At 35.6% G+C, this 18,610-nt stretch overlaps 1 protein-coding gene across 1 annotated transcript in view; it reads right to left on the reverse strand.

The window, feature by feature from the left end:
* Positions 1 to 16,596: 16,596 nt before the first annotated feature.
* Positions 16,597 to 18,610, reverse strand: part of LOC112044670 (uncharacterized) — a 5,263-nt gene continuing 3,249 nt past the window's right edge. The window contains exons 3-5 of the mRNA XM_024080589.2: positions 18,246 to 18,461; positions 17,582 to 17,686; positions 16,597 to 16,732 (exon numbers count right to left, since the gene is read on the reverse strand). Coding sequence (XP_023936357.2) covers positions 16,597 to 16,732; positions 17,582 to 17,686; positions 18,246 to 18,461 — 457 coding nt within the window. The remainder of the gene's footprint in view (positions 16,733 to 17,581; positions 17,687 to 18,245; positions 18,462 to 18,610) is intronic.

Below are 18,610 nucleotides of genomic sequence, written 5' to 3' on the forward strand. Positions count from 1 at the left end.
AATGATTAGTGAATCGGGCGTTTAAGTTTAAGCAAAATGTGACAAAGGAAGATTGAATAGAAGCAGGCGTTACTTTGCGGAAGTTCATCATGATTATATAATGATTTATTTATTTTGCTATCATCCGCGAAAATTCGGCTTGATTCGCGAAAAAGATGTTGACTCTACAACGTGCAATTGCAATTGCACGTTGTAGAGTCAACATCTCCTGAGGATGCTCCGGTTTCGGGGTGAAACGTACGTAGAGAGTATTTTGTCGGACCTGGGTGACGTTGTCGCATGGGTTCGCCGAATTTTCGCGGATGATAGCAAAATAAATAAATCATTATATAACAAAGGAAGATGTAAATGGATATTTAAAAAATTATATTTAAATAACGATGTGTACGTAAAAATAAAACTTTATGTATATAGCTACAATATTAATAATATTATAGGTACCTTTTGCATTATCATTACTTTAGACGGCTTTTCAATTAATTTGTAACTTATAGTTTCTAGCTATTTTTTAATTTATAATTAAATAAAATAAGCACAAGCAACTAATTTGGTAATTATAACACTTCGTTGAACTTGTTTAACCGCCATTGTAACAATATTAGATATACTTGACTTTACAAAACATACCTACCAGAAAGAGCTTCATAATTATACATATTATGTACAAAGAATACTTAAAGCTTCAACAATCATAAATATATACCCATTTAACTGAAAAAGAGTATTGGACAGCAATTAATTTAATTAACAAAAGATTTCATCACCTTTTCAGATTCAGCGCATTAATCAATACAATATAAATTGAATGCGTCATTCAGATGTATTGACGTCTTCATTTGTTATTTGTATAAAGAATAATGATAATTATCACATCACAAATATGTCAAACAGCTCCGCACGTGCTACCAAAACACACTTGATAAAAAGAGCAATTGTTTAGCCGAATCTTCTTTTTCAAAATCTACCTTCTGTAAGATCATGACGTAATTGATCTTATAGAAGGTAGATTTGAAAAAGAAGATTTGACGTATCATAAATAGTTGTAAACTTAGCTTGTTTTGTTTATATAAAGTACCAAATAAACAAATTTGATTTGATTTTGTACATGAGTTTCAGGAGTTGCAAGGGAATCTTAAAAGATATGTTCTCTCCAGCTTAAGCGTATCATCTACGCCTCCGCCTTTCCTTTTTGTCTCCATTTTTCGGTCTTTCCTACTTTCGTTTCTCTTGCAGATTCCAGTCTCCTATTCCACAGAACTCTGTAGTTGCCTACATTACTTATCTGATATGATAATGATGAGCTTACTAATTATCAGCTTCTATAAAATGAGGAACGAAAGGAGGAAACGAAGTTCGAGTTTTGATTTTCAAAGACTAACAACCAATTAGACAGAGTACAAATTAACCACTGATTAGCCTGCTATTGTTAATCAAAAGTTTTTCGATTTGCACTTTGATTTTCACATAACATCACACTACATTCAACTATTTGACACCCAAAAGAAGGTACTTGCGAAATTTGATCGGATTCGTTCGATAGTAAATAAATTCTACTATAATTGTCCAACTGAAAGTTTTCCTAGAGATTTAACATTCATTTGACGTATTTTTCGTTAAATGAGCTGTCAAATAGGTCTAATCGAATTACACAATTACCCACCATGTCTGCAAAAGGCCATTCGTCATGACACCGAATATCGAATCGCCTTGTCTTGTCTATCTTTTCCTTACCAAGCATTTTCTTTCGGATGCTGTCAATGCGTCTATTAATTAATTTATCTACGATCTAGCAAATACGCAGGCGCCGAACCACCGACTACAATAACGAAGTAGGTATGCAATAAAAGTAAAACTAAAAAAACGAGGTTAAATTTAATAAATGAAATTTCAGTGAATTTACGACCGGAACATTCAATGCAGTCCAACATTTACGACAATCTAGCTAAAATGGGTTGTCAGTGTTTCATAGTCGGGAACCAAATTGAAATCTATCAATTGCTGTTCCATTTTTTCCCCTTTGTTTACATTTACTAGTTCGATACAGAATGTGAAAAAGAGATATCAGATTAAAAACAAATTGAATAACTAACTTATGTTAGATTTTTTATACCGTTTTTTTATTTCGATATTTGTTTTCAAAAGTCATGTTCGATTTGAATTATTAGAAGACTATGGCGATTGTCGATTTCAAATTTTTGAAGTTAGAAACCTCAAGAGAAGGTGATAATCAAAAAAAGTGATAACAAAAACTTTGTGGAGGGAATATATAAGCAGGTGCCTTCATGATAAATGTTCCACTACTATTGCATGTGTCTATTATGTCATAGTATTTTAAGCGTGAAAGCTCAACAAACAAACAAACTCAGTTTCTTATTTATAATTATATAAAATGTGCTCGTTTTAATCTTAGCGGACGCCCGCAACTTCGTTAGCGTTAATTTTTTTCGAGATAAAACGTAGCCTACATGTGGCTCAATATCTACCAGTAAAAGTCCCGTTTAAATCGGTTCAGCCATTCCAAAGACTAACCTGGACAAACAGACAGATAATCAAAGATTTTCGGAGTAAATAATATTTATTTATCTTTTGTAAATAGATCTTAAAATGTGTACCATATATGCATCCTTATTATGTCATAGTCAAACTTTGCAATTTTAAAATGCAAGGATAGATAAAGGCATGTGTTACATGGTTAGTCGGAATCATTTTAATTACTCGAACTTTGTATGAAAACAAGTTTTTTTTATTTTTTAGTTAAAAACAATATTACTTACACAGTTCGGTTCCTTTAAGTGAATTCGTCAACACCTTGAAGTTATGGGAGAAACTCCCCAGCACCCTGTATATATTTATGATAATATGTCAAAGAGTATCCACGTTATTGCCAGCAAGTGTAGCAGGCCTGTTCGCTGACCCGGGATGTTTGATCAAAGAATTAGACCGACAGACTTCTCCACTCATTACGTTAGTTTAACACCTTCGCGGATTTCCTCCGTGCGATACATTTTAAGCTCTACCGCCTTAGCATTAACGTTTATAATTGAATCACAGGAAACAGCCAGAAATTTTCTGTCCCCAGTAATTTGTAGAACTATCCGAACCGTACACATTTCTCAACCTTCCGTAACAAGTTTTATGTGTTTTAACATTTTATTTACGACGTTATCTCTGATTTATTTATTATAGTATAATGGGATTTTAATTCTATTTTGTCGAATTTATTGCAAGGGTGACCAAGATTTATCAATTTTTGCAAGAATTGATTAATCTCGGTCACCCTTTTCATCATTATTAACCCATATTCGGCTCACTGCTGAGCTCGAGTCTCCTCTCAGAATGAGAGGGGTTAGGCCAATAGTACACCACGCTGGCCCAATGCGGATTGGCAGACTTCACACACGCAGAGAATTAAGAAAATCCTCTGGTATGCAGGTTTCCTCACGATGTTTTTCCTTCACCGTTTGAGACACGTGATATTTAATTTTATATAACGCACACAACTGAAAAGTTGGAGGTGCATGCCCCAAACCGGCAACCACCCTCCGGAATCGGAGGCACAGGTCATATCCACTGGGCTATCACGACTCACATTGATATGCACAATAGGCGGTCTTATCTCTACCGGGCCAACTAATAAAAGACTACGAGTATATCAAATATTCAAATAAAGGGAAGGGCGCATAAAAGAAAATAATAAAATGATTTACAACTTTCATAATGTATGATCTAATATAACTTATTACACTCACACAACTTGTTTGACCGGCTTATATGACTTTGTAAAAGAAACAAGTTTTGGCGGCCTCCGTTGCGCAGATTTACAAGACGGAGGTCCTGGGTTCGATCCCCGGCTGGACCGATTGAGGTTTTCTTAATTGATCCAGGTCTGGCTGGTGGGAGGCTTCGGCCGTGACTAGCTACCACCCTACCGACAAAGACGTACCGCCAAGCAATTTAGCGTTCCGGTACGATGTCGTGTAGAAACGGAAAGATGTGTGAATTTTCATCCTCCTAACAAGTTAGCCCGCCTCCATCTTAGATTGCACCATCACTTACCATCAGGTGAGATTGTAGTCAAGGGCTAACTTGTGTAGAATATAAAAAAAAACACAAAATGTACGTAATTATTTATTTAACAGTTTGTTTGCATTGCGGATATAAATCAGAGCAATCTCCTTTCGCTCTGTGGGCTTCATCGTAATCCCTGTGTAAGTCACCATCGAATTTACGAGCCTTGGGGAGCCTGGAATATACATTGGAAAGTTTTATATATATCTGGGTTAGCGGATTTGACATATCATTAATTGTAGAGTTACATAGACTTTACGAGAGGAGCGTCTGATAAATTAACCCTCCTCCCACCATGACGAATCTTAACTCCATATCCAGTATAGGAAAGTGGATATGGAGTTAAGATTCGTCATGCTGCTGCAATGCGGGTTGACGGGTTCATTGTTGTGGTTTGGAGTGTTATTTTTGTAAAATCATAAAAGGGCGATTGCGGATATTTTTCAGAAATACAAGCGAAACAACATTAATATAAAGTAATATGCTAGGCGCAAAAAAAACATTTATTTGATTTTTGTGCCATCGGATAGCTTAGAAAAATATGCATCTAATGAACTAAACTATATAGTGGTATTTTATTTTTAAAGTATAGAAAACCCCTTTAGAAAGTTTTTTTCTATCTCACTTTTACCACAAAACTACATTTACATAAATTCAATTATCTCGAAACTTGATGTCACTGAGATACTGCTTTTGCGCTTAGCACTCTAGAATAGATGATTTAGATTTCACAAAAAGTTCAAATGTCTTTACTTTTTTTTTAACGAATTAGGCATAGTTAATAAATCGTTTTTTCAAGAGGTTGGTTAGTTCCCACGACCACTGTGGTTACGTACAGTAACGAGATCTAATAGATCCTTAACGCTCTGAAAATAAATCCTCTAAAATGACCCTACTGTGAACGTATTAACAGGAGGTGAGGAACGTAGTAACAAGTTAACCCTTGACTGTGATAGTCAAGGGTTAACTTTTCATTGAATAAAAATAATTTAACTGCAATAAAATAACTACAAGTATCACTCTTTTCGATTAACTATTCACTAGTTAAAAATGCTTGATCATTCTTGATGCATAAGCAAATCATATATTGCGTAAAAATATCCAAAAACCAAATAACTCAAATGAATTACTTTTTTTAAAGAGTTGGTATAGTTAATAAGCCGTTTTTTCAAGGGGTTGTTTAGGTTCCGCATGCACTGCAATTAAGTACAGTCTAGTAGGTCCCTAACGCACTGACCATAAGTCCTCTAAGAATGACCCCACAGTGAAAGTATTAACATGAGAACGTAGTCAAGGATTAACTTTTCATTGAATAAAAGTAATTTAACTGCAAAGAAAATAACTATCTCATAACTACTCACAAGTTGAAAATGCTTGATGCATAAGCAAATCATATATTGCGTAAAAATATACTAAAAACCAAATAACTTTATATTCCACACAACAAACCACGTTCTCAAAATTCTCCACACTCAAGTAAGCGCAGTTGTTTATCAGGATGAAACATAAAAAATGGCTGTAATAAAAGCAAATGGCTGCAAACAATAAAAACGACTCACGTAAATGTGGCTCTAAAGATTTCTTCTAAAAACGTGCCTTGGTCTACGCTTCCCTTCCCAGCTTCACATAGAAGGCGTAAGACGCATTCCCTGCCAGTCCAACCAAGTCTACAAAATAAAATATCATGATATTTTTATGTGTTACTACTATTAAGTAAGAAAGAAAGAAAAAAAAAACATTCATTTTAAAATTGTACAAAACATCGCAATGCCTCAATTTTACTTTAACTTTTTTTTATTGTACTGTCTCTTGCTTAGTAGGTATGTCGTTGTTAACAGGTACGTCGTGTACCCAAGGGTTCATTTGTATAACATTCCTACCCCCCTAGCCTCGTCGATTCTACGATCGCTAACGCTTCAAAAACTAGAAAGATGTATGGGAGTGACATTTGCTATCGACAGGTCACGTGATCAAAATCTGTCATTCCCATACATTTTTCTAGTTTTCGAAGTGTAAGCGATATTGGTTGTATAGATTGAAAGTTGACGGACTCCGTGGTGGGAGTCTTCAGCCGGTTACCACCTTACCGGCAAAGACGTACCCTCAAGCGATTTAGCGTTCCGGTACGATGTCATGTAGAAACAGAAAGGAGTGTGGACTTTCATCCTCCATCTAACAAGTTAGCCCGCTTCCATCTTAGACTGCATTATCACTTGCCATACAGGTGAGATGGTAGTCAAGGGTTAACTTGTTATGAATAAAAAAAAAACGTTTTACTACGTAGTAAAAGATTTTTTAAAATCGGTTGAGTAGATCCAGAGATTACCCCTACAATATCACAAACTTTACCTCGTTATATTATTAGTATGGATAACTTTTTCTGGTTCCGTACTCTCCATTTTATATTAAAATTTGAAACAATTTTAAATTCAAAAAATGTACGAGGAAATACTCTAACAAGTAAGAGAAATTATTTATTGTCTTCGTTTTTGTTAGGTTTTGTTCGCAGTATTTTCTTAGCTGAAGTTCTGTATTGTATAATCCTTCGCTTTGAAACTTGTTTGTAGAGAAAGTTGACATAATACGAAGCTCGCGGAAATATGAGTTTTAATCTGGAAAAGTCTTCAGAGTTCATTCCGTTTGTTAGTTATACTAAGGTGGAAATTATTATTTAAGACCCATTATAGAGCAAAGAAGAGCCATGATAGCCCAGTGGATATAACCTTTGCTTCCGATTCCGGAGGGTGTGGGTTCGAATCCGGTCCGAGGCATGCACATCCAACTTTTCAGTTGTGTGCATTTTAAGAAATTATATACCAGAGAATTTTAATTAATTAATTCTCAATCTTAATTCTCTGCGTATGCCAATCCGCATTGGGCCAGCATGGCTATTGGCCTAACCCCTTTCATTTTGAGAGGAGACTCGAGCTCAGCATTGAGCTGAATATGGGTTTTTTTGGTTGTTGTAGTAGTTGGAGTGCAATGGGAATGTTGGTCATATTTCAAAGATATGACAAATCCTTTAAAAAAAAATCATAAAATATACATAACTGAAAAGTTGGAGGTGCATGTCCTGGACCGGATTTGAACCTACGCCCTCCGAATAGAAGGCAGGTAAACTACTTACGCTTGAATAAATGTTTCCAATTGTCCATAAAGACTCTGTCTACTTTGCCGGTGGAATTTGATGTCATTCTCGTCGTGATCGTCAAATATTTGCACATTTTTCCGTTTTGTATGTAACTCTTGAATTGACGTTGCATTAAATACTGTCTCAGCCAAATTGTCATCTATACTGCGTTTAGCGAACGCTGGATTGACAATGAGTTTTCTAAAACAAATGAAATGTAATGAAGTTGAAAGAATAAATAGATTGGTGAAAGAAAAACTGTTCAGACCGAGACAAAAACTATTAAGCAATTCTCAAAATATTATATTTAACGCATTACATACATTAAACGCGTAATACCTAAACGTTTTGTAGGTATAATATTTTTTTTAAATACAATTCTTTTTTTTTCACGGTCATAATGAAACGCAGCCTTAGCCTCGAATTCGCTTAATCTACATGACAAAACTGCGTAAAAATCCGTTCACTAATAATTTAGGAGATTAAGACAACATACAGATTAAGAAGTTATTTTTGTAACCGGCTTGGCGTATTAATAATAAAATTCAAAATTTGGTAAGTTTTCGTATCCATTATTAGTAGATTACAGTTTTAGATTAGTTAGTGTAATATTATAATAAACTATATTTTAAAAATTAAATTAAACCAAGATCGTTTGAGATCTTGAAAAGCGCTAACCAGTTGTAAGCAGTGCCGGATTAAACTGCCACGGGGCCTGTAGCAAATTTAAGCAGAGGACCCTTTTAGATTAAAACAAAACAAATTCTAGTTTGTTCTTTGCTCCCAAAAGTGACCTTCATATTTAAAAATTTGAAGGTTCAATATTTTCCTAAATTTTTTAACTTTTAGGTTTATTGCTTCGGAAATTCAAGTTTAAATCAAGGTCAACAGTACGAGTATATAACCTTGAATAATTTTTGAGTTTCATTTTAAAATGATCCTCAAAAGAAGCTCTTCCGTTTGGTAAATATGCAGTTTGCATAAAAAATTGTTAATCCATAATGCCCACCAAAATTGACTTTCATTATTTTATAACGCGGGGCCTGTGGCTAATCTGGCGCTGGTTGTAAAATATAAAGTAATAATTTTAGTAGAAAACCTAAAGCTATACTATGTATAAAAGAACAAAACTAAACTCGAGCGAGCTCGTAAAAATCGCTAACGAGTCATTAAATTAAAAAAAAACATACTTGCGATAGGGGACTTTAGAAATTACATTTCCTTTCTCGTCCAAATAGTACAAGAGCTTAGAAACACCGTTCCTGTTCTGTGCGGTGAACAATTTGTCGTGTTTCTTGAGTTTGAGGAGTAAATCCGGGTCTGTGGGCAGTTCCCACGCTAGCGCAGCGGTGTTGCCAAACCACACAATGTCCCCTACTTGTAGGTAACCTTGATTTTGAGCGCAGAATACTGTGGAGAATGTACATTGTATTAACAAACGAGTATAACGAAGTATTTTTCTATTCTACAGTATTTTGTGTATTACATATATGTCGGCGAGTGATCGGTTAGCATCAATCTATGTTAATTATAGCGATAATATTAGAATCAGGTTTTCATGTAGTTGGGATTTAATTATTTACTGTTTACATAAATAAGACTGTGAAAGATTGATCACGTGACTCTCATCCAATAGCGTTGTGTCGTTGGCGCGTAGGCGGTACACCCTACCCCCACTGTAGCCTGCTAGTTGAGTAGCTCAGTAAAGCTTAGAACCTGCTCTTAGACTAAGGCTTCTCCGTTATCAGAAGTAGTATTTAGTATGTCCCGCTGATATATACTCAAAATGCTGTTTTTGTTAATATACACAAATAAAAGTTTAGCATTAATTGAATTACTCTTAGAAGGTATTTCCCGTACTAATAATAAAAATACTTTTATGCAAAAAATTGCCAAGACAAATCTCAAGTTTTAATGTAATTTCTAAAATTATTAAGTTTTAATGTAACTTCTATAATCAATAGTTTTCATGCAAGTTCTATAATCAATAGAAATTGGCAACCACTAAGATATGATTTTTTTTGTTGGCAAATAGTTATAACGAACACATTTTGTGATATGAATTTGGCTCCTATTTGCACAATAATTATGTTTTGATAGAATCATTACTTTACCGTAAAATGAATACCGCTACGCGATTTATTATTACAACGATGTACAGAAAAGAGAGTAGGGGTATATTTGATAAACAAGAATAGATGGTTAGTGAGCTGAGGATGACCTCTTAGTATTATCACATAGCTTTAAAAATAGAGGTCTAACCCCCCACTAGCTGGTTACTGGTTACTGGCGGCTCGAGACCGTTTTGTTCCATGCAAGATATCTATGACCAGCAGTGGAGTCCAACGGTTGTTAATGATGATCCTGATGATGAAATTAATACAAGCGTAGAACTCTCAGGTCGTTCTTTGACAGTCGCCACTTAACATCAAGAGAGATTAAAGTGCTAACTTGCAGTTGAAAAACGGTTAAGTCCATTTACATACCTAATTGAAAAGAGCTGCCGTCAGGGAAAATTAAGAACCTTTTTCTTCTAGATAGAATTCTCGTAGAGTCTTTGTCTCCGTTTGTTGTAGCTAAAACTATTTGTAACATAACAAACAGGGCAACTGTAACACCACCTAGTATCTTCATTTTCAGGCCACTTGAGGTGTATATCTGTCAAGTGTATATCTATCAAGAAATTAACTTAAAATATGTGAGACATCTATTAATATGTATAATAAAATTCATAAATAAATGCTTACTAAAGGACACGGTATTTTTCTAAAAGGAGACTAAACAACAAAGTTTTAACTATCGCCAAAAGGTTGCTTGATTGCCGGTATTCTTTCGGAGAGTATGTTCAGGAATTACTATTTGATCTAACTCTTCTTTCACCGTTCTATAATAGAACTTCCAGACATCGCAGTTACGTTTTAGATATCCATTGGATGCATACAAAGTGGTTTTGTTACTCATTCTATAAACGAACTCCAAAGATACGGAATGCTTGAAAGGCGTGATTTCAGCCAAGCGCTTGCTTATATCATTAAAATAGGAGAGAGGAGTCTGGAGCTTACATCCACCATAATATTCCAATACTGTTTGGTAGACCTATGGTAGCAATGATTCATCATCATCATCATATTAGCCGATGGACGTCCACTGCAGGACTTGCCTTTTGTAGGGACTTCCTACAAAACCACCTGGTCCACCAACACTGCGCTTACTAGTGCGGAGTCGCCATAGTTCGAAGAGCCGATGGACCCCAACGAACCCCAGGCTCTTCGAACTATGTGCCCCGCCCATTGCCACCTCAGCTTCGCAATTCGTTGAGCTACGTCGGTGTATTTGGTTCTTCTGCGGATCTCCTCATTTCTGATTCAATCACACAGAGATACTCCTAACATAGCTCGTTCTTTCGCCCGCTGTGTGACTTTGAGCCTTCTTATGAGGTCCATAGAAAATATTGACAACTTCAAATGCAAAAGCAACAATAACTCAAGAATTAACTAGTTCTCATTGATTGTTAGTAAACTCAAGCTTAAAGTAAAGCGAAGCTCACGCTTAAAAACTCTCTCATAGTTCTATGTATAAAAAGGAGACTAATAAAACACTTCGCCGTTATTAAAATGAGCATAACTCCACTTATTTCCGCCTCGTGGCGATTGTTATTCGAACAAAATAAAGAGTAGAGCCTTTTCATGTCCCGCAGACCGGACAAAGGGTCCTCCATTAGTGGGAGGGTTTGGAATCCTAAGATATCACGGGTTTTTATCAACCTTTTTATTAACTTCAATCGTGACAATGTAATTATGTACTTTGGCTTTTCTCGTAGCAGAAAAACCTTAATTATACATTTTCGTAAAACTGTAACAAGCTTGGATTTGTATTGTTATTACATCGATAATTATAAATAAATGCAGAATGAGTTTGTTTGTTTGATGACTAAGCCACTAAATTAATTTGCAAAATCCTTTGCTACAAATAACACAAGATATTTTTATTGGACCCGTATTTACGCTTAAACTCACTCATTTTACTACTAGCTGTCGCTGTGCAGTTTTACATAAGTGGTTCTCGTTCCCGTAGGAATACGGGAATAATATAGCCTTCCTTCATAAATGGGCTATCTAACACTGAAAGAATTTTTCAAATCGGACCAGTTGTTCTTATGATTGGCGCGTTCAAACAAACTCTTCAGCTTTATAATATAAGTATAGATATAAATAACTATTTAAAAAACACAAGCTTATTCCACTATTTACAAGTTCAAGGAAGAAAGGGATTATTTTCATAAATAAAAGATCTGTCATTTTAAAATGTGAATGCAAAAAGTCATTGTTAGTCGCTTGAGTTATTTCAGGCGTGAGGGTAACATACAAGCTCATTTTCGCATTTGAACTATACGATTTAATGTTCGCTCATGAAATTATGTACAAGCTGGAAAATACATACACGGAAACGCCAAAACCACCGGTGCGAATTGTGCTCGCCTATGAGGAAATTAAGTTAATAGTAATTAAAGAAAAATAATAATGAAGAAATAGTCTAGAGTTTCACTTCAAAAATAATCTAGGAAATATTTACCCCGGTAATGGAGCAGCTTAGAACTCCACTACTAATGGACCTCCTTTGTCCGGGACGTGAAAAGGCTTTGCTATATTTTTATTTTGTTGAAATAACAACCTCTACGCTGGAATGGGGAAATTAACAACAATTAATTCCATTCCCAACATGGCTTGCTGAGTTCTGTGGGAGCCCGATTATTTACTGCCGTGAAATCATAATTCAAACTTCCACATACCTACTTGAAGTGTATTTTTAGTGGAAGAATTGAAACTACATTTTTTTCTACTAGCCATGTTATCCGTACAAGCCATTTTTACAAACGCTAACGTTTCGGAAACAAAAAATCTATGTGAGTTATATATCCGACTAGCTAACGCCGCGCGGTTTCATCCGCGTGGTTCCCGTCCCCGTAGGAATACGGGGATAACATAGCGTATAGCCTTCCTCGATAAGTGGGCTATCTAACACTGAAAGAATTTTTGAAATCGTACCAGTAGTTCCTGAGATTAGCGCGTTTAACCAAACAAACATACTCTTCAGTTTTATATATTAGTATAGATTGGTTGGATCATGTGACGTATCGATAACGAATGTCGTTCCTATATTAGTTTTTGAAGTGTTAGCTTTTGTAGAAAGAGAATTGATGACATGGCATGAGACTTACACGTTATATTATAAAGTAAACAGTTTGTATATAGTCTATAGCCTTCCTCGATACATGGGCTATCAAATATTAAAATATTTTTTCAAATCCGACCAGTAGTTTCTGAGATTAGCGCGTTCAAACAAACAAATTCTTCAGCTTTATAATATTAGTATAGATGTTACTTTTTACTTTGAAAATATGTTTTTAATAAATATTGATTTTCATTTATTCAATTTTATAATTTTTTACAATAATATTAAAACTACGTACCTAAATATCTATAACTTTTTTCTTGTATATAACTATTTGCACTAACTAAATATAACTGTTTTAGTAAAAGTAACACTGTCACATTGTTATTTGATTCTTAATAAATAAAAATAAAATAAATAATAATATTAAATCTCACACTCACCTCTAATAAATAAAAAACAAAATACCGAACAACAAAAAAGCAGAAGTTCTCTCGAATCGTGTGCACCTATTTATCGCCTATAAGCTGTAAGACAATAGCGACGCTCAAACAAAACTTTGTTCCTCCGTTCACTTATTGGCAAGTCGTATCAAATTTGTGGACCAACACGAATAGGGGCAAATTTGTTTACATACAATTAAGGCCTTCGATACTAGTTCAGTGTACAGTCGTGCAGAAAAATGTATTACATTTTTTTTTAATATCCTTTTCAACAGCCTACATTATTTTAAACGGCCTACTATCATAGGCGCATATAGCGGGTGGGCCGGGCCCACCCTAGTATACTGAGCTATCAATTTGATGTTCTATGATTAACGCCAAAATACTAATAATTTTACACAAAATATCATTTAAAATAACAATTACAACTTAAAATAAAGAAAAACCTATAAGTAATAAAGATTTTGAAAAATATATGATCTTTTCTGATACCTACCATAGATACAAAGAAAAAATAATAATTAGATCGAGCCGTTTCAGAGGTCTGCGTCCACAAATATTGCTAACGAAATTTTCATATTGAGTGTCGACTCTGTTCAGTGATATGTAGGCCCACCCCAGGAAATAATCCTAGATACGCCAATAGCTACTATATACAGATATCCACCCTTATAGGAAAGGGGACATACATTAGTGGCGCTAAAATGCTACCAAGTGTACCTATAGACAAAATTTAGCGTCTAATGGCGGCGGAATAGTCCCAGTCCCATCTCTTACGTTCCAAAGCAATGAAAGAGATAGCGGTATTTCTGGTTGCACGGCCATTGGTTGAAATTTGTTTATTTCTCTTCACGAGATTATCTCGTTGGTCGCATGTTAGCACCACTGATCTCTCTCCGTGTTGTATTATATGGTCAATTAGTAGCTAATAAGGATAATTGAAAATTTTAGTCCAATTGATGATAATCAAATTATTCGGCGCTGATTGATCACAAAACATTTTATTAATTAATTGATTTGCTCGGCGCTGCGGTACCCAGACATTCAGACTTGTGTCAAGAAGAGAAAATAAAAGAACATTTCTATCTTCTAAGATTGGGGGGGTCTGGTCATATTTAAAAGATATGGCAAATATTTCTTTAAAAAAAAGTAGGTAGATATTTTCAGCATAAATTCTTTTAAACTTAAAAAACGTTCTCAGAGCACGAAAATTGCTTACAAATTCCGTTGTTAATTAATTAGATAAAGTTGTCAGTAAGTTAAGATATGGCAAATATTTCTTTAAAAAAAATAGATATTTTCATCATAAATTCTTTTAAACTTAAAAAAAGTGCTCGGAGCACGAAAATCGCTTACAAATTTCGTTGTTAATTAATTAATGATATAAAGTTGTCAGTAAGTTAAACGATATGGCAAATAATCATCATCATCAGCCGATGGACGTCCACTGCAGGACATAGGCCTTTTGTAGGGACTTCCAAACATCACGATACTGAGCCGCCTGCATCCTGTGAATCCTGTGTTGCGACTCGCTTGATGTCGTCAGTCCACCTGGTCGAGCATAATAATAATTAAGCCATAGGTCGCGGTCAACATTATTATCGTCTGATAGTAGTTTTACATCCACACCCTAAGCTGATTTGAAGACGTGGAATGCCCTTCCGGCTTCTGTGTTTCCTAATACATATGATTTGTGCACCTTCATGACAAGAGTTAACAGAGATTTTTTAGACAAGCGCGCTCCAACCTAGACCTTGATTGCTTTCCACCAGGCATGATTGTAGTCAAGCACAAGTCTATTTAGAATAAAAAAAGCATGCCAACCCGCGTGATGGTGGTGGGTGGGTTTGAGCTCTATATCCCCTCTATAGAAATGAGGATGGCCTTACCATTTAGGTTGGTTGAAAATTATGATCATTAACTTATTAACTCATTCAATTATTTGTGTACAAAAGAATCAACAGACTTAAACGAAGTTTGCCTAGCGACACCTTTTAGAATTATTCACTTTACAAAATGTTACGACAACGTATACCCTAATCATGATTGAGCGTTGCCACTTCGTTATAATAACAAGCGCAAACCTAACTCGCGCACGAAGGGTTCCCTACAATTATTCATGGAAACGGTAAAAAACAACGTTTGTTGAGCCCCCTTAAATATTTTTTATATATATTTGCCGGCGCATGACTATCTTCCATTTCTGATTAACGGAGAACTGACTAAATCACGCGGGCTAAATATCGGGATATCGTGTTAAGTCTCAACTAGGTTCTTTATGTCAGAAATGGCAAACACACAAAGTAACACTATCCATCAATACCGTTGACTTACTTCTACAGATCTACCCTCCAGTTACAAGACTAATCAAGTATAGCGCTAATACTATCAGATGTAAACCAGGATTAACTATCATAGGGCAGGTAGTCAAGCACGAGCGGAATTACGGACTGGCAGCCGCTAGTAGCAGGATTAAAGGATCCTTTTACTACATGTAAGTGCTCCCCTTCCCCGCTCGTGTTGGCTTCCAGCTAAGTAACTAACAATGCAATGGCTTGACTATACGAATAACAGACTCACTCAATTCTCTCACTCACTGCTACACTGACTAGATCCAGCTAATGCGTTTAACTGAATAAACTTGAGAGTTAATACCGCGAGGCGCTTGCTCCGAAATCGTCAACTGGCAGATGCTAGCAGACGAACAACTGACAGATAAACGACACGTACTCCTTGACGTTTCTAACAGATATCGCTACCTAATTAGTTACTCTGATTAATGTAGGATGGCGGATAGTTTTTAGTGTTTGTTGTTATACGACAACAAAAATACATCATCTGTGAAAATTTTAACTGTTTTTCTATCACAATTCATGAAATACAGTTTTGTGATAGGCGGAACGGACAACTAAGTCTTAGTAATATGGCCCCGTTTCATCCTTTGACTACGGAACCATAAAGACGGCGTATAATCCAAACTCCTCTCGTTATCGTGTACATTATTTTTTAGGTTCCAGAAAGAAAATGCCCTTTATCTTTTTCACGAACCATTAATCTTTCAGTATATCCATTAACCTTTTTAAAAACCTATTGATCGTTATAATATGAAATATGCTGTGTAGAAATTCTAGTTTGTAACACAAGGTCGGTAAGTATTTTACATACTGCTTTTCTTATAAAATTATTTCTTCTGACCTCTCTGGCCCAGTTTAGTGCACTGGATACCATCAGAGTGTTCCTGTGTTCGATTTCCGGCTCGGAACAGTACAGGATTATATTTTCTAAATTAGCATTGGCCGTAGCTAGTAATCACCAAACGATTTAGCGTTCCGCTACGATGCCGTGTAGAAACTGTCAAAAATATGGGTAGAATAAATTTTTGACGGCCTCCGTAGCATACTGTATGTTTATGACGGAGGTCCTGGGTTCAATCCCCGGCTGGTAAAAGACGTATCGTACCGACGACGTAGCGATTTAGCGTGTATAAACCGAAAGGGGTGTGGATTTAATAAGTTAGCCCGCTTCCATCTCACATCGCATCATCACCAGGGTTGAGCCAATTTATTAATCATAAAATCCTTAACTGAATCAAATCCAAGACCTTTCTGTTGACAACCACACCACAAAGAATTACACACAAATAGGTCGACAAAATTCATATTGCTATTTTTCGCGTAAAAGCATCGTGGATAATAACAAAATAGTCACAATTTAAATGTAAGCTGTGCACGAGTGTACTTCATAAAGTGATAAATAAAAAATAACTTTTCCAACTTAGTTTTATTAGTAGGAATCGAACTGCAAAGGTACGTTGAACTGCCGACAGCCTGGGTACAGTCGCGCACAGTCGTCTCGAACTGAATGCGCTTTGTCGTAATCCTTGTGCTCATCTGCTTCAAACTCTCTCCCTTTTGGCAACCTGTAAAATTATTAGTTAGTATTTCATAATTAAAAAAAAATCCTGTGGCGCTTACATGCGACCAACAAGATAATCCGGTGAAGAGATTTCAACTAATGGCAGTGCAACCGGAATTACCACGATCTTTTTCATTTCTGAATGAGATGGAACTGGGACAACTCCGCCGCCATTGGACGATATTTTGTCTATTTCTTATTACTTTGTCGCAAAAATACACCACTGGTCGATGGTTTCTCTAAAACTGCTTGCCTGATTTTAATATATTTTACCCATTTGTTCAAATATACAGGTGGATTAAAAATATTTAAATGGATGGATGGATTTGGATGGTGGACACCGCAGGCTTTTGTACCTTAAGCCCAATCTGTTACATAGGTATAAAAATTTCGCTTAAGGAAGGAACGCAAGAAAATTTTGTGGTCAATATTGACAAATCGGCTTTGTGGACTTCTGTAATAGTCCTATTATATAGGGTTATAAAAGTTATTTTTGAAACTAATAAATGAGCTAAACGTGAGTAAGTAATATTGTAGTTTTATAAAATTATCATTTACTAATTGTATTAAACTAGCTGACGCCTCGAGTTAGAATAGGGATTAAAATATAGCCTATGATACTCACAAATAACGTGGCTTTCTAGTGGTAAAATAATTTTTAAAATCGGTTAAATAGATCCAGAGATTACCCCTTTTAACACCACAAAGTTTACCTCTCTATAATATTAGTTTATAGAGATGCGAAGCAGCCTGTCTGGAAAATTGAAAATTACCACGCCATGATAATAGTATAATACATTCTACAGCAAGCGTCAAAGGCATGTCTGAAATTCAATTCATAGTTGGTACTAACGTAAAGACAACTCGGAGCATCTCCTGTAGGAATGTGCCTTGCCCCGAAGCCTTCGCTGCCTCGCATAGTTTGTAAAGAACGCACTGTCGACCGTCGCCTCCCAGTCTGGAACAAGTGTTACTATAGTAACGTAAATTTAAACAGTTTTTACTATACTAAAAACGGATTTTATAGTAAATTATAAGACGATTGCATACAACTTTTAAATCAAGTTAGGTGCCATTTTACTGTTTTATTGAATCTCATGCAATATTCTATTTTAGAATTTAAACTATCGTGAGCGTTGATTATGAAACACGGCTAAAACTCACGTGATATTAGGCCGGACTATGCCACCCTTCAATCCCTCTCCCAGCGCGCGATGCGAGCAGCTGCGCAGCTGCTTTGCAGTTTCGGCCGTTGCGTAGCGTTACAAGAACCAGCTCATGACTAAGGGCCCCGTATGGGTTCAAAATTAGTCAGGCGTACTCCGACCTAATATCACGTGATTTTTAGCCGTGTTTCATAATCAATTATAGACGTTAAATTTTATGTTTTGCTTCGGTTATAGTTCTATGGTACACACAGATACAATTACGTCTATAAAATAAAATTAACAACGTAAAAAATACAGCAAATAGAACGAACAGTGAAGCCTACAAAAAGCCTGTTAACAATAACTTACGCAGTAATCAACGGAGCTAGTTTCTCGTACAAACCAACTCTGCTATGTCTATGGAACTCGATGCTATCGGGGTCGAAGTTATCCTTCTTCAGATATTCTCGCTTCAACTGTCTTTCGTGCATTTTCATTCTGTCTATCTTTAACTTAAGCTTTTCCTTATAACTTATTTTATCAGCGATGCTTCGTTTGGCGAACGCGGGGTTAATTATAGTGCGTCTGTAAAAAAATAAATATGTAGTTGATAGTTGTTAATTCAAATTGATATGACCAAAATATAAGGATTTTCTTTTTTTAACCACTTTCGAAAGTGTACATCAGTAAAAGGTTAAGTAACTTATGTATGTAAATGTGTTGACACATTTACA

The sequence above is a fragment of the Bicyclus anynana genome, chromosome 17 (assembly GCF_947172395.1).
Source record: "Bicyclus anynana chromosome 17, ilBicAnyn1.1, whole genome shotgun sequence".
In the NCBI taxonomy this organism is placed as follows: domain Eukaryota; kingdom Metazoa; phylum Arthropoda; class Insecta; order Lepidoptera; family Nymphalidae; genus Bicyclus; species Bicyclus anynana.